The sequence below is a fragment of the Nerophis lumbriciformis genome, linkage group LG02 (assembly GCF_033978685.3).
Source record: "Nerophis lumbriciformis linkage group LG02, RoL_Nlum_v2.1, whole genome shotgun sequence".
NCBI classification, from domain to species: domain Eukaryota; kingdom Metazoa; phylum Chordata; class Actinopteri; order Syngnathiformes; family Syngnathidae; genus Nerophis; species Nerophis lumbriciformis.
This window is the reverse complement of record NC_084549.2, coordinates 28,912,104-28,927,091: the sequence shown is the minus strand read 5'-3', so window position 1 is coordinate 28,927,091 and position 14,988 is coordinate 28,912,104. Positions and strand designations below refer to the sequence as shown.

General features: G+C 42.2%; 1 protein-coding gene across 2 annotated transcripts in view; it reads left to right on the top strand.

Annotated features, from left to right (window-relative positions):
• The window catches only part of ism1 (isthmin 1), a 57,964-nt gene extending 44,008 nt beyond the window's left edge, over positions 1 to 13,956 (top strand). For both annotated transcript variants that reach the window (XM_061960291.1, XM_061960280.1), the window contains exons 3-6: positions 1,990 to 2,254; positions 10,347 to 10,490; positions 12,707 to 12,796; positions 12,916 to 13,956. In XM_061960291.1, coding sequence (XP_061816275.1) covers positions 1,990 to 2,254; positions 10,347 to 10,490; positions 12,707 to 12,796; positions 12,916 to 13,433 — 1,017 coding nt within the window. In that variant the 3' untranslated portion in view covers positions 13,434 to 13,956. The remainder of the gene's footprint in view (positions 1 to 1,989; positions 2,255 to 10,346; positions 10,491 to 12,706; positions 12,797 to 12,915) is intronic.
• The last annotated feature ends 1,032 nt before the right edge of the window (positions 13,957 to 14,988 follow it).

Sequence of the window (14,988 nt, the reverse complement as noted above, 5' to 3'; positions counted from 1 at the left end):
CGTGCGCATTTTCCGCGCATGCGTACTAATTCGCGTTGCGCCGGCGGACAGAGGGGGAGGGGGTCTTAAACGACGGCATTGTGTGTGTGCGTGGACAAGGATATGGTTAAGTGGGATTTACCCTGGATAACCTTAGCCGGCTCAGTGTAGAAGTGGCCTTAGGAGAGATATCATAAGAAAGATTGTGCAAGAATGTCTTCATAATAAGCTTGTAAAATATTCTAATTTCTTCAGGTCATTGTATTCTCAGGGCATTGAATCAATCACATCTGGACAGTTCAGAATGTCTTGGAAGACATTTCGCCTCTCATCATCAGTTCATGCTCACAGACGTAAGGCAGATCAAGCCTGAGCGCTTGATGGCGGATCCAAAGTATTTCTCCTCAACAGGAGGAGGCATGCCCAGACAAGAATTGATTTGCTCTATTGTGGCGCAAAACGACAGCTGTTAAGATGCGAAGAAGAGAGACCTGGTACCCCAGCACCTCCAAAACCCTCAAATCTAGACTCCAAACATCCCAGAACAAGCTAGGCAGGTTACTTCTAGACCTCCACCCCAGATCACACCTCACTCCTACCCACTTCTCCAAAGTGGGCTGGCTCAGGGTGGAGGACAGAGTAAAACAACTTGCAATGAGCCTAGTCTATAAAATTCACTACACCTCCCTGATACCGAAGTACATGTCAAACTACTGTCAATACGTGGACCTTGGAGTTTGTTTTCCTGGAATGCAAAGGAAAGTTGGCGCGGGCAAGGCGTGAATGTAAGTACATGATTTATTTATAACACTAACAAACTACAAAAAAAGAACCAAACAAAAGGTGCGCACAATGGCGGAGAACAAACTTGACTAATGAAACCAAAACTTGCACAAAGGCAGAAACTATGAACAATAGACAAAAATGTACTTGGCATGGAACTATGGTAGCATGAAACAAACAGAGGTAGCATGGGTGTCAGAAGTAGTATGGTATGAAAGGATACAATCACCAGGACGAACAACAGAAACAGACCGGCTTAAATAGCAGTGACATGATCAGTGAAAACAGGTGCGTGACTCAAAACGTGAAACAGGTGCGTGACATGACAGGTGAAAACTAATGGGTTGCTATGGTGACAAAACAAACAAAAGTGCACAAAGAGTCCAAAAACAAAACCGAACATGACTAAAACAAAACATGATCACACACAAACTACTTCCTTAACGTAAATGACAATCATAACCACAACAACAGGGGGAGCTCCACAAACCACGTTAAACCCAGATTCCGATCTAACAAAGGTCTTAACTCATTCTCCTTCAATGTCACATCAATATGGAATGCACTCCCAACAGGTGTAAAAGAAAGTGCATCTCTATCCTCCTTCAAAACCGCACTAAAAGAACACCTCCAGTCAACTACAACCCTAGCCCAACCCCCTCCACCACCACATCCCACCTCCCCGGATTGTAAATAATCAAATGTATAAACTTGTTCTTATGCTTTCTGAGCTCACTATGTTCACTGCTCGCCGTACATATCCTACGAAGTCAGACTTTCAATGTCCATTTCTCAGATGATATAATTGTTGATGACTGAAGTGCTGATAGCAAGCAAACCTAACCCCCTCCACATCTCACCCCCCGGATTGTAAATAATGTAAATAATTCAATGTATATACTCTGATGATTAACTTGTGTGATGACTGTATTATGCTGATAGTATATATTTGTTGAAAAACTTATTTGGGTGTTACCATTTAGTGGTCAATTGTACGGAATATGTATTGTACTGTGCAATCTACTAATAAAAGTTTCAATCAATCAATCAAACCTCTGCCATCACAACAACAGTTGTTCAGATGGAATCCATAGTCAAAAGGGATGGTTTGGTGTCTTTCCAAAGTACTTCCAGCCTGAGCCTCTCTAACCCTTCCCAAAAGACAGTCTGCATGACTCAAAGTCTGTGCTATTATCGTTTTAACCGTATTTCGTCTTTTTACGGAAGGTGACAATTGAGGTCGTGGATGGTTTAGAAGCGCACGAGCCAGAAAAAGGCCACCGCAAGGAGAGCAAACCCAACTGGGCTTCTACCAACTGGAGAAACTGGTGGCCTCGCACGTCCTCCACATCGTCCTCCACCACTCATCAAGCGCCAGAGCACGATCGGTCCTACGGAGATAACGGCGAAGACAGCAACTTCTTGAGGCCGCCGGTGGATTGGGACCGGAGAGGAGGTACCGGAGAAAGAGGCAAACCCCAAATGGAATACGGTAAGAAGCACAGCCGCGTGTGTGACAGAATATTTATAGTAGGATTCATGGCCTAGCATGTCCAACGTTTGGCCACAGCTTGATGCGGAATCTATAATTTACAGATTTGCTGATTCAGTCTGTCACCATAACAAGTGTTGCTATCCCCATACAGGCCTTTTGGCAGCCCTCGCTTGAAACCTTTTAACACTCCTTTATGAGACAGATTCCTCTACGGTGTCGAGCTGGCTAGGTGACACAATTTAAATGCCTCCCGACATCAAAGTTGAGCAGCAGGAACGAGGCCAAGAGCGCTGTTCGTCTGCCTCGCCGCGCTCACAACCCTCTCCAACAGTAGACCTTGCACATAAATCAGCTGGGGAAGAATTTACACTCTCTGTCATATAGTGTGCGTGCAGTCCGAGTTGTAGCATGCCCAAACCAATGTGGTGGAACAGGAATGCGGCTGCTGTGGAAAATGACATTTTATCCACTTGCCCTTTTTACGAAAGTGGTTAGAAGTGCGACTTTATGGTCTTTTTGTGTCAATCCCAATGCCCATATCTAATGTGACTGGCTTATCACTGTGGTCAGCTTTATTTCATGACTGACTAACACAGCTTTAACTTGCTCCTGGTTTTAAATTAGTAGTCAGAACTGTGGACAGCCAGTGATGGTTATGTATTATGTTGCATTATGTCATCTAGTTTGTAGACCAGGGATGTCACACGTGTGACACGAGGGCCGTATCAGGCCCACGAACAGGACTTATCCGGCCCGCGGCATGAGTTTGCTAAGTATTAAAATGTACCTGAAATTTTTGAATGAATGAAACAGCTGTTCTAAATGTGTCCACTGGATGTCGCAATAACAATTATTTGTATCTTTGTAGATGAGGCTACATACCGAATTTTTCGGAGTATAAGTCGCTCCGGAGTATAAGTCGCACAGGCCGAAAATGCATAATAAAGAAGGAAAAAAACATATATAAGTCGCACTGGAGTATAAGTCGCATTTTTTGGGGACATTTATTTGATAAAACCCAACACCAAGAATAGCCATTTGAAAGGCAATTTAAAATAAATAAAGAATAGTGAACAACAGGCTGAATAAGTGTACGTTATATGAGGCATAAATAACCAACTGAGAACGTGCCTGGGATGTTAACCTAACATATTATGGTAAGAGTCATTCAAATAACTATAACATATAGAAAATGCTATACGTTTACCAAACAATCTGTCACTCCTAATCGCTAAATCCCATGAAATCGTATACGTCTAGTCTCTTACGTGAATGAGCTAAATAATATTATTTGATATTTTACGGTAATGTGTTAATAATTTCACACATAAGTTGCTCCTGAATATAAGCCGCACCAAACTATGAAAAAACTGTGACTTATAGTCCGAAAAATATGGTATGTACAAAATAAACCACATGATGTTATTTCACCAGTCGAGGAAAATGATCAAACTACATAAATCACATCCTGTAATTTGATTTTGATAAAACAAAATGTTTATCTTGATAGATTGAAAATTAACACCAATGAAGAAAATATAAATAACGACAAATCAACCGCAACATCGAAGTGTAAAAAAAACCCAACAACATTATGATTTATAAATTTGTGCTTGTTCTATTTTTAAACAAAGAAAACAATCTGAAGTTGTCTTTATTTTTAAGTTATCGTGCTGTGATTTTACCAGTCCGGCCCATTTGGGAGTAGATTTTTCTCCATGTGGCCCCCAATTTAAAATGAGTTTGAAACCACCGCTGTAGACCGATGGCGACGAATGGCGACCGATTTTATGAACAACCCCTTAAGCAGCCGCCCTACAAACTGACAGCTGCAGTATGGATGGGTTAACTTCTCTGGTGATCACGTCACATAGGATTTCTGATATGTGTATGTCTTGCAATTTTAGCAGCAAATTGTGTTCCCACTTCATTTGAAAACGACCTAATATTAAACTCTGCTTCTTTATTTGCTTTGTCAGTTAGGGCAACCTGTTGAGGCCGCAAACTAATTGGTCCTGAATAATTGCGTCCTCTGCTGGTATTTGCCAAGTCGTGGAACCAATTACTCTGCTCTTGCTTCCAGTTTCAGAACACAGTGACATAGTCTATTGCGCCACTCCCTGCCGCACATTACTGCAGTGTTTCCAAGTCTGTCTTATTTTGAATTTTTATTTCAATTACCGTATTTTTCGGAATACAGAGCGCACTGGTGTATTAGACGCACCCACTAAATTTTAGGGGGGAAAAATGTTTCCATGTTAGCCGCACCGAACTATATGCCGCAGATATATATGTTGCAAAATGAGTTATTTACACAAAGATTTTGTAAATGTTTATTTACATACCTCATAGGGTTGTACGGTATAGTATATCGGTATTAGTATAGTACCGTGATACTAATGAATCATATTCGGCATTATACCACCTCTGAAAAGATCATTTTCTACCACTTGTCCTTCATAATTTTGACAAAATAATAGAATGATAAATGACACAATATGTTACTGCATATGTCAGCAGCTAAATTAGGAGCCTTTGTTTGCTTACTTACTAATAAAAGACACGTTTTCATGTATGTTCACTATTTTATTTAAGGACAAACTTGCAATAAGAAACATATGTTTAATGTACCGTAAGATTTTTTGTTAAAATAAAGCCAATAATGCAATTTTTGTGGTGCCCTTTATTTAGAAAAGTACCGAAAAGTATCGAAATAATTTTGGTACCGGTACCGGTACCAAAATATTGGTATCGGGACAACACTAATACCTCAATTGTTTCCAAACGGTGCCTGTAACATGGCAGTTAAACAGCGGTTCAAACAAAACAGAAGTCATCGTCACAGACCCACAAGCTGTGGAAGCTAGCTCTCCAATCAGCTAAACAGACTCGATAACTCCACGGTGACGTCTCGGTGAGTTTACAGAGGAAATTTGTGAAACTGGAACATTACAAAAATGAATGCCATTGTAAGTTAATAATACTGACACAGACACTTGTAGAAGTGTTAGCACATTGGCTAATGTTAACGACCCGAGCGTCATTACATTACAATAGCAGGTGGGCTTATGCAATCCTACAGACATTACACATGGGGCGGTTTAGTAAGTATGTGTTTGTGTGTTAGTGTCGTGATCTTAATTTTTTATTAATGCACACATGTTAAAAGTGCAATTTCAATGTTGATGATGTGCATTTATTAGAAAAAAACTGAAGGTTATGGCAAGCAGAATTTTTTTCTTCTTATTATTCAAACAATTTTCCTTAAAATACGCATTGAGGCTATAAAGTGGGTTTTATCTGATTACTAGATTAATCAAACAATATCGATAATTACTGGATTACTATAATAATCGATAGTTGCAGCCCTCATTGAAATTAGCATCTATTTTAATGCTTGCCATTAACATTCACTGTTTTTTCTAATAAATACACATCATCAACTTTAAAATTGCACTTTTAATATGTGTGCATTAAAAAAACAAACACTATTAAACGCCACACATATCAAGGCACCCACACAACACTGCTCTTGTTGTTACGACGGGGGAAGGAGACGACACAACGGCAGAGATCAGTTCATTAGGTTTATTGAACCCGATGCTGATGAAGTGGTAGGGTGTGTATGCTACTAAAAGTGAATGGGGAAAGACGATGAGTAGAATTAACAATGTAAATGTTACCAGAGTTTGTTGTAAGTGCGTGTTGGATGAATCCTTCGTCAGACCAAAGGGGCAAGGCGAGAAGGCAGTCCATGGGCAAGCAAGAGGTTGGGATGCTGGAGAGAAGCAACGAGGTCCGTGTCCAAGCATGGGTCGAGGATCGAGGGAGGCAGTCCGGAATCCATAAGGAAGTCGAAGCATACAGCTCGATCAGGGGAAACATTGCGGGAAACACAGAGGACATAAGACACGGGCACCGGGAAGGCACAGAGAGAGCAAGTACGCAAGTATGCTTACTACAAGGAGTGAACTACGTTCCGGCACTGGATCTTCGGGTCCGCTAGTCTTAATGCTGTCTGTCTTCATCAGACCCAGGTGCGCCGATTGGTGATTGCCTGCAGCCTTGCAGGCGCGTGGCCGCGATGCGGGCAGAGCGAGCAGGGGTGTGTCCTGGCGCGCTTCTAGCAGAGGTGCCGGCAGAGCTTGCAGCAGATGACATGCGGGATTGCGCATGCGCCGTGGCAGCTCTCATGTGCGCTTGATTGTAGCGTCCTTGCAGGGCCTATGTCCGCGTATTTAAAGATACAGGCACTCCATGCGGTCCGGATTTTAGGATTGTTTCATTAGTTACCATTAATAAACAATTTAATCCAGGGGTGTCAAACCCGCGAACAGGTTTTATCCGGCCCAAGTGATGAGTTTGCCAAGTATTAAAATGAGCTGCTTTTTTTTTAACGAAAGAAACTGCCGTTCTAAATGTGTCCACTGGATGTCACAATAGCAATTCTGTTAGGCAAGCAAACGGTTTATACCGGGGCCAAGCAAGAGATACACAGTAAAGGGTGACTGTGGCTCCTCCTCCTCGTCCCACATGAAACTTAAAACCTGCCGTTTTATGTCTTCTGCTTCGAACACATCGTCATTTGGCATCCTCGTTGCCCCAAAATGTCTCTGTCAAACATGAGAAAACCCTTTTGAATAGTTTTTACGTCTGTTTCTTTCATTTGTTGAGTTAGCACTGGATTGATACGTGGACATGACAAAAGAGGTATTTGATACCTAGAAGAGTTTACATGTTGTGTTTTTTGTTCAATCCCAGAAAGACTGTGACTTAAAGTTTAATCCTGGCTTTGTAGATACACTGAGACGAAGTCTAAGTTCATTGTGTTTTTGAAACTGCACCAAGTTCCTCAGAATTGTCAACAAACTTGAAGTGTTTTGTCCAGAGTATTATTTGTGATTTGTACATTTTCATAATGTGCTTGTTCTATTTTTGGCCAAAGTAAAACAAAAGAACAACCAGGAGTTAGAGAATAGAATACCTTTTATTGTCACTATACACAGGTACAATGAGATTAAAAGCAACTCCAGTATCAGTGCGACAGTCTACAAATATGCAAAACATAGGAAGGAAATAAAATAAAAAATAGTGCAAAAGGAGGTAAGGTGCACAGTCCAGTCCTGTTGTTTAAATATTATACTATATACATATATACAGAAGCTTTCAGACTGTGGGTGGAAAGTAAAAATTGCAGACAGAGAGGTGCTAAACTATAAAATCAGTGCCTATGAGGGTGCACCGTGGTTATGGCTTCAGGGAAAAAACTGTTTTTGAGTCTGTTTGTCTTAGACCTGATGACCCTGTAGCGCCTTCCTGAGGGCAGCAGGGCAAACAGGTCAAAACCAGGGTGGGAGCTGTCCTTGATAATGTTGGTAGCTCTGCTGAGGCAGCGGGAAGGGAGAGGGCAGCCGATGATCCACTGTGCTGCCTTTACCACTCTCTGGAGCCTCTCCCTGTCTGCAGCGGTGCAGCTGCCGTACCATTTTGCCGTACCGAGTTGTCTTTATTTGTAAATTATCATGCCGTGATTTTACCATTACGGCCCACTTGGGAATAGATTTTCCTCCATGCGGCCCCTGAGCTAAAATGAGTTTGACACCCCTGATTTAATCGCTTAATCGTTGCAGCCCTAGGTATTTCTAAAATTCACGGTGGAGGTTATCATTAATCACGCACCAGTCGTGTTCTTTGCTAACTATGCTGGGGCCATCAAAGAACACCCCACTCATAGCGCTCCCACCAGTCAAACAAACTTGACTTTTGGTGAGTTGGGAAATTGTGTTAGATGTAAATACAAACGGAATACAATGATTTGCAAATCATTTTCAACCCATATTCAGTTGAATATGCTACAAAGACAACATATTTGATGTTCAAATTGAAAACCTTTTTTTTGTGCAAATAATCATTAATTTTAGAATTTGATGCCAGCAACACGTGACAAAGAAGTTGGGAAAGGTGCCAATAAATACTGATAAAGTTGAGGAATGCTCATCAAACACTTATTTGGAACATTCCACAGGTGAACAGGCAAATTGGGAACAGGTGGGTGTCATGATTGGGTATAAAAGTAGATTCCATGAAATGCTCAGTCATTCACAAACAAGGATGGGGCAAGAGTCACCACTTTGTCAACAAATGCGTGAGTAATTTGTTGAACAGTTTAAGAAAAACCTTTCTCAACCAGCTGTTGCAAGGAATTTAGGGATTTCACCATCTACGGTCCGTAATATCATCAAAGGGTTCAGAGAATCTGGAGAAATCACTGCACGTAAGCAGCTAAGCCTGTGACCTTCGATCCCTCAGGCTGTACTGCATCAACAAGCGACATCAGTGTGTAAAAGATATCACCACATGGGCTCAGGAACACTTCAGAAACCCACTGTCAGTAACTACAGTTGGTCGCTACATCTGTAAGTGCAAGTTAAAACTCTCCTATGCAAGGCGAAAACCGTTTATCAACAACACCCAGAAACGCCGTCGGCTTCGCTGGGCCTGAGCTCATCTAAGATGGACTGATACAAAGTGGAAAAGTGTTCTGTGGTCTGACGAGTCCACATTTCAAATTGTTTTTGGAAACTGTGGACGTCGTGTCCTCCGGACCAAAGAGGAAAAGAACCATCCGGATTGTTATAGGCGCAAAGTTGAAAAGCCAGCATGTGTGATGGTATGGGAGTGTATTAGTGCCCAAGACATGGGTAACTTACACATCTGTGAAGGCGCCATTAATGCTGAAAGGTACATACAGGTTTTGGAGCAACATATGTTGCCATCCAAGCAACGTTACCATGGACGCCCCTGCTTATTTCAGCAAGACAATGCCAAGCCACGTGTTACATCAACGTGGCTTCATAGTAAAAGAGTGCGGGTACTAGACTGGCCTGCCTGTAATCCAGACCTGTCTCCCATTGAAAATGTGTGGCGCATTATGAAGCCTAAAATACCACAACGGAGACACCCGGACTGTTGAACAACTTAAGCTGTACATCAAGCAAGAATGGGAAATAATTCCACCTGAGAAGCTTAAAAAATGTGTCTTCTCAGTTCCCAAACGTTTACTGAGTGTTGGTAAAAGGAAAGGCCATGTAACACAGTGGTGAACATGCCCTTTCCCAACTACTTTGGCACGTGTTGCAACCATGAAATTCTAAGTTAATTATTATTTGCAAAAAAAAAAAAAAAGTTTATGAGTTTGAACATCAAATATCTTGTCTTTGTAGTGCATTCAACTGAATATGGGTTGAAAAGGATTTGCAAATCATTGTATTCCGTTTATATTTACATCTAAGACAATTTCCCAATTCATATGGAAATAGGGTTTGTATAATGCATAACCTTGGAGGTGTGCACACAAAAGCAAGGCTCTGTGCCTTGCACAAGGGTGCCTCAGCAGATGTCTCGAGGCGAATCGATCAACAAGTTAACACATCAGCATTAGAAAGATTTAGCTCACACTTTTTGCTCATGATATCTTATTGGAGGGCTAGAGAAGGGGCGTTGGGTGTCTATCTGTTGGTAATGCGGGGCAGATGGTCAGGAGGGGGGGCTGTATAAGAGGGCTTGGACTCTGGCCAGAAATACTTCCATCCCAACATGCCCACATTAATTTTCCTCATTGAAGGAGCACCGCTTTCAAGACGTGTGTGTCAGGGAGATCTGGGTTTGCATGCGGTCGTGCAGATGGACTTAGGCAGTTGTATGGCCAAGTGTAACTGTTTCCATGTATGGCCATTACCGCCGTGCGCTCAGCGATAATTGGACTTAAAGAGGATTTCTTGCCAATTCACTTCCCATTTTCAATCCGACGAATCACAGATAAATTGCGCTCCACGCTAAATGCCTTGAATCATTGGTGGAGTTTGCCAAAGTCATCCTTGTTACTTGACTCGCTGACTGAAGACACATACTCGGTGCCTTGGAGTTATTTGTTTAACAATCCAGTGTGAGCCTGTACAAGACATATGTGTGCACAGAACACGACTACTTTGCCGCCCCTACTTATTATTCGTCAGGCATGCTGTAAGGACTGAGGATGTTCAGCTTGTGGCCCTACTTCAGCGCTCTCGTCTTTTTCTCTCGGCATCAGACTACATGGATGGAGAGGGGGACTGGAGTAACTGGTCACTGTGCAGCGTCACCTGTGGAAACGGCAACCAGAAGAGAACCAGGTCTTGTGGTTACGCCTGTACCGCCACCGAGTCCAGAACCTGTGATATGCCAAACTGTCCAGGTAAATAAATGCTTCACTACTTCATTAAGTCTAATGACATCCAAAACAAGGGCTGTATCAAAAATGCAATGAAGTTCTGCACCATTACAGGACTGTCTCAGAAAATTAGAATATTGTGATAAAGTTCTTTATTTTCTGTAATGCAACTAAAAACATGAAAATGTCATACATTCTGGATTCATTACACATCAAGTGAAATATTGCAAGCCTTTTATTGTTTTAATATTGCTGATTATGTCATACAGCTTAAGAAAACTCAAAAATCCCATCTCAAAAAATTAGAATATTTCCTCAGACCAAGTAAAAAATAAAGATTTATAACGGCAAAACAAAATCAAACATTTGAAAATGTCAATTAATGCACTCAGTACTTGGTTGGGAATCCTTTTGCATGGATTACTGCACCAATGCGGCGTGGCATGGAGGCAATCAGCCTGTGGCATTGCGAAGGTGTTATGGATGCCCAGGATGCTTCAATAGCGGCCTTTAGCTCATTTGCATTATTGGGTCTGGTGTCTTTCAGCTTCTTATTCACAATACCCCACAAATTCTCTAAGGGGTTCAGGTCAAGGGAGTTGGCAGGCCAATCGAGGACAGTAATGCCATGGTCAGTACGCCAGTTACTGGTGGTTTTGGCACTGCTGGATCATGCTGGAAAATGAAATCATCATCTCCATAGAGCTTTTCAACAGATGGAAGCATGTAGCCGTATTCCCATGGTCAAGTCACTTCTGAACTCAAGACAACGGAAGAAGCGTCTGACTTGAGCTATGGAAAAGAAGCACTGGACAGTTGCAGAGTGGTCCAGAGTTCTGTTTTCAGACGAAAGCAAGTTTTGTATTTCATTTGGAAGTCAAGGCGCTAGAGTCCGGAGGAAGGCTGGATAGGAGCAAAATCCAAGTTGCTTGAAATCCAGTGTGAAGTTCCCACAGTCAGCAATGGTTTGGGGAGCCATGTCAGCTGCTGGTGTTGGTCCACTGTGTTTCATCAAGTCCAGAGTCAATGCACCTGTGTACCAAGAGATTTTAGAGCACTACATGCTTCCATCTGTTGAAAAGCTCTATGGAGATGATGATTTCATTTTCCAGCATGATCCAGCAGTGCCAAAACCACCAGTAACTGGTGTACTGACCATGGCATTACTGTCCTCGATTGGCCTGCCAACTCCCCTGACCTGAACCCCATAGAGAATTTAGTTTGTGGGGTATTGTGAAGAAGAAGCTGAAAGACACCAGACCCAATAATGCAAATGAGCTAAAAGTAATCCATGCTAAAGGATTCCCAACCAAGTACTGAGTGCATTAATTGACATTTTCAAATGTTTGATTTTGTTTTGCTGTTATAAATCTTTATTTTTTTACTTGGTCTGAGGAAATATTCTAATTTTTTGAGATGGGATTTTTTAGTTTTCTTAAGCTCTATGCCATAATCAGCAATATATATTAAAATAATAAAAGGCTTGCAATATTTCAGTTGATGTGTATTGAATCCAGAATGTATGACATTTCCATGATTTTAGTTGCATTACAGAAAATAAAGGACTTTATCACAATATTCTAATTTTCTGAGACAGTCCTGTATATTAGACTTAGACTTGGACTTCATTTTATTGTCATTCAAATTTGAACTTTACAGCACAGATAAGAACGAAATGTCGTTACATAAGCTCATGGTAGTGCAGGATAAAAAAGCAATACGGTGCATATACAAATAAATAAATATATATAAATATATATATATATAAATAAATAAATATATATAAATAAATAAATAGATCACTGTACAGATAAATATATTGCACTTTTTCACATGCGTCCACGTTTATGGATGTATGGTATATTGTCAATTTTATTTCAGCGAGTTAATCCATTTTTGGGGGGAGTTGAGGGGATAATTTAATTATGATGCGTTCAAGAGTCTTACGGCTTGAGGGAAGAAGCTGTTACAGAACCTTAGTAGGAACACTTACTAATATTTTGGTTACCTTACTATTATCTACACTTCCCTGAATGGTGCAGCACACTTCTACAGCAATGATACTTGACACACTAAATCAGATTAGCACCTACAATCATGGTCAAACGTTTATGTACACTTGTAAAGAACATAATGTCATGGCTGTCTTGTGTTTCCAATAAATCTTATTTTTTGTGATAGAGTGATTGGAGCACATACTCGTTGGTCACAAAAACATTCCAAATACTTTCTGTCCAAAGGTATTGAAGATGCCTTCAAGACCGCAGCCACAGAAGTGAGCCTGCTGGCCGGAACAGATGATTTCAATGCCACTGAGCTCTTCGGCGTTGGTAAGTTCAGTCCCTGGAATGTTCCGGTGCTGTCAAAGACAAACATAATTCCATGCATCCTCTACAATTAAAACAAGATGGGAGTATTTTTTGCTTGACAGTGTCTTTGTATCTTCTAGACACAGACAGCTGCGAGCGATGGATGAATTGCAAGAGCGACTTCTTGAAGAAATACATGAGCAAAGTGGCCAACGACCTCCCGAGCTGCCCTTGCTCGTACCCGACGGAGGTGGCGTACAGCACGGCCAACGTGCACGACGCCGCCTCGCGCAGAAGTTTCCGCTGGAAAGACGCCAGCGGGCCGAAGGAGAAGCTGGAGATCTACAAGCCCACGGCGCGATACTGCATCCGCTCCATGCTGACGCTGGAGTCCACCACGCTGGCCGCGCAGCACTGTTGCTACGACGACGGCATGAAGCTCATCACGCGCGGCAAAGGAGCGGGGACGCCCAATCTCATCAGCACCGAGTTCTCGGCCGACCTGCACTACAAAGTGGACATCTTGCCCTGGATCATATGCAAGGGGGACTGGAGTCGCTACAACCAGGCCAGGCCGCCCAACAACGGACAGAAATGTCGCCACAACCCCCAGGAAGACGACTACTACAAGCAGTTCGAAGAAGCGACAGAGTTCTAGCCCTTCGCTTGGACGCTATTCCAACATGGTGATGCCGCCATTTTGGATTCAAAGGTTCCGAGACTTTAAAGTACGAGAACCTGAAATCAATGAGAACCATTTATATGGACACCAAGAACTACCTGGCACTGAATAGTGTGCCTTTTAAAAAAAAAAATATACCTCTGAAAAAAAATTATGCTTTTTTTTTTTTTTTTTAGTGGTATCCTGTCATCAATAAAGGGAGTTTCTATTCTTAAAGGGAAATGAATATTAGATAGACATGTCCAAGTGTGTGTGATGGTTTCCCCCACATTTTTTGCATTTGCAGTAAACTTATGTGTATGTTTAGCATGCATTTAACATTTAGCATGCACATATCATTCGTGAACAGACCTCCATTGTAAAAAGTCTGCATTGTCTTTCTGTAAAGTATTTATTTGAGTAGTAGCTGTGACTGATGCGGGAAGATTAATGTCTCAGTGTAGGTTGATAGTGGACTGTGTGAATGCAATATAGTGGACATATTTTTGCAGGTTATAAATCGATGAATAAAACTTTTAAGAAAATCGCAGTGCCTTCCTCGGCGTCCGTCCATGAAAGCACCAGGGGCCTCGTTTAGAAAAGTGTGCATGGATGTAGAACATTGAGGAAGAACACGCTTTGGAATGTACGCATGCTCAAAAAGATTCAGATTTACGCACATGTACTCTCAATATAATTCAAATTTACAGATAGTTGTCATCAATCAATCAATGTTTATTTATATAGCCCTAAATCACAAGTGTCTCAAAGGGCTGCACAAGTCACAACGACATCCTCGGTACAGAGCCCACATAAGGGCAAGGAAAAATTTACCCCAGTGGGACGTCGATATGAATGACTATGAGAAACCTTGGAGAGGACCGCATATGTGGGTAACCCCCCCCCCCCCCCCTCTAGGGGAGACCGAATGCAATGGATGCCGAGTGGGTCTGACATAATATTGTGAGAGTCCAGTCCATAGTGGATCCAACATAACAGTGAGAGTCCAGTCCATAGTGGGGCCAGCAGGAAAGCATCCCGAGCGGAGACGGGTCAGCAGCGCAGAGATGTTCCCAACCGATGCACAGGCAAGTGGTCCACCTCGGGTCCCGACTCTGGACAGCCAGCACTTCATCCGTGGCCACCGGACCTGTGTGTCTCCCCCTCCACAAGGGAGAGGGGGGAGCAGAGGAGAAAGAAAAAGAAACGGCAGATCAACTGGTCTAAAAGGGGGGCTATTTAAAGGCTAGAGTATACAAATTAGTTTTAAGATGGGACTTAAATGCTTCTACTGAGGTAGCATCTCCAACTGTTACCTCTGAGGGCATTCCATAGTACTGGAGCCCGAATAGAAAACGCTCTATAGCCCGCAGACTTTTTTTGGGCTCTGGGAATCACTAATAAGCCGGAGTTCTTTGAACGCAGATTTCTTGCCGGGACATATGGTTCAATACAATCGGCAAGATAGGCCGGAGCTAGACCGTGTAGTATATTATACGTAAGTAGTAAAACCTTAAAGTCACATCTTAAGTGCACAGGAAGCCAGTGCAGG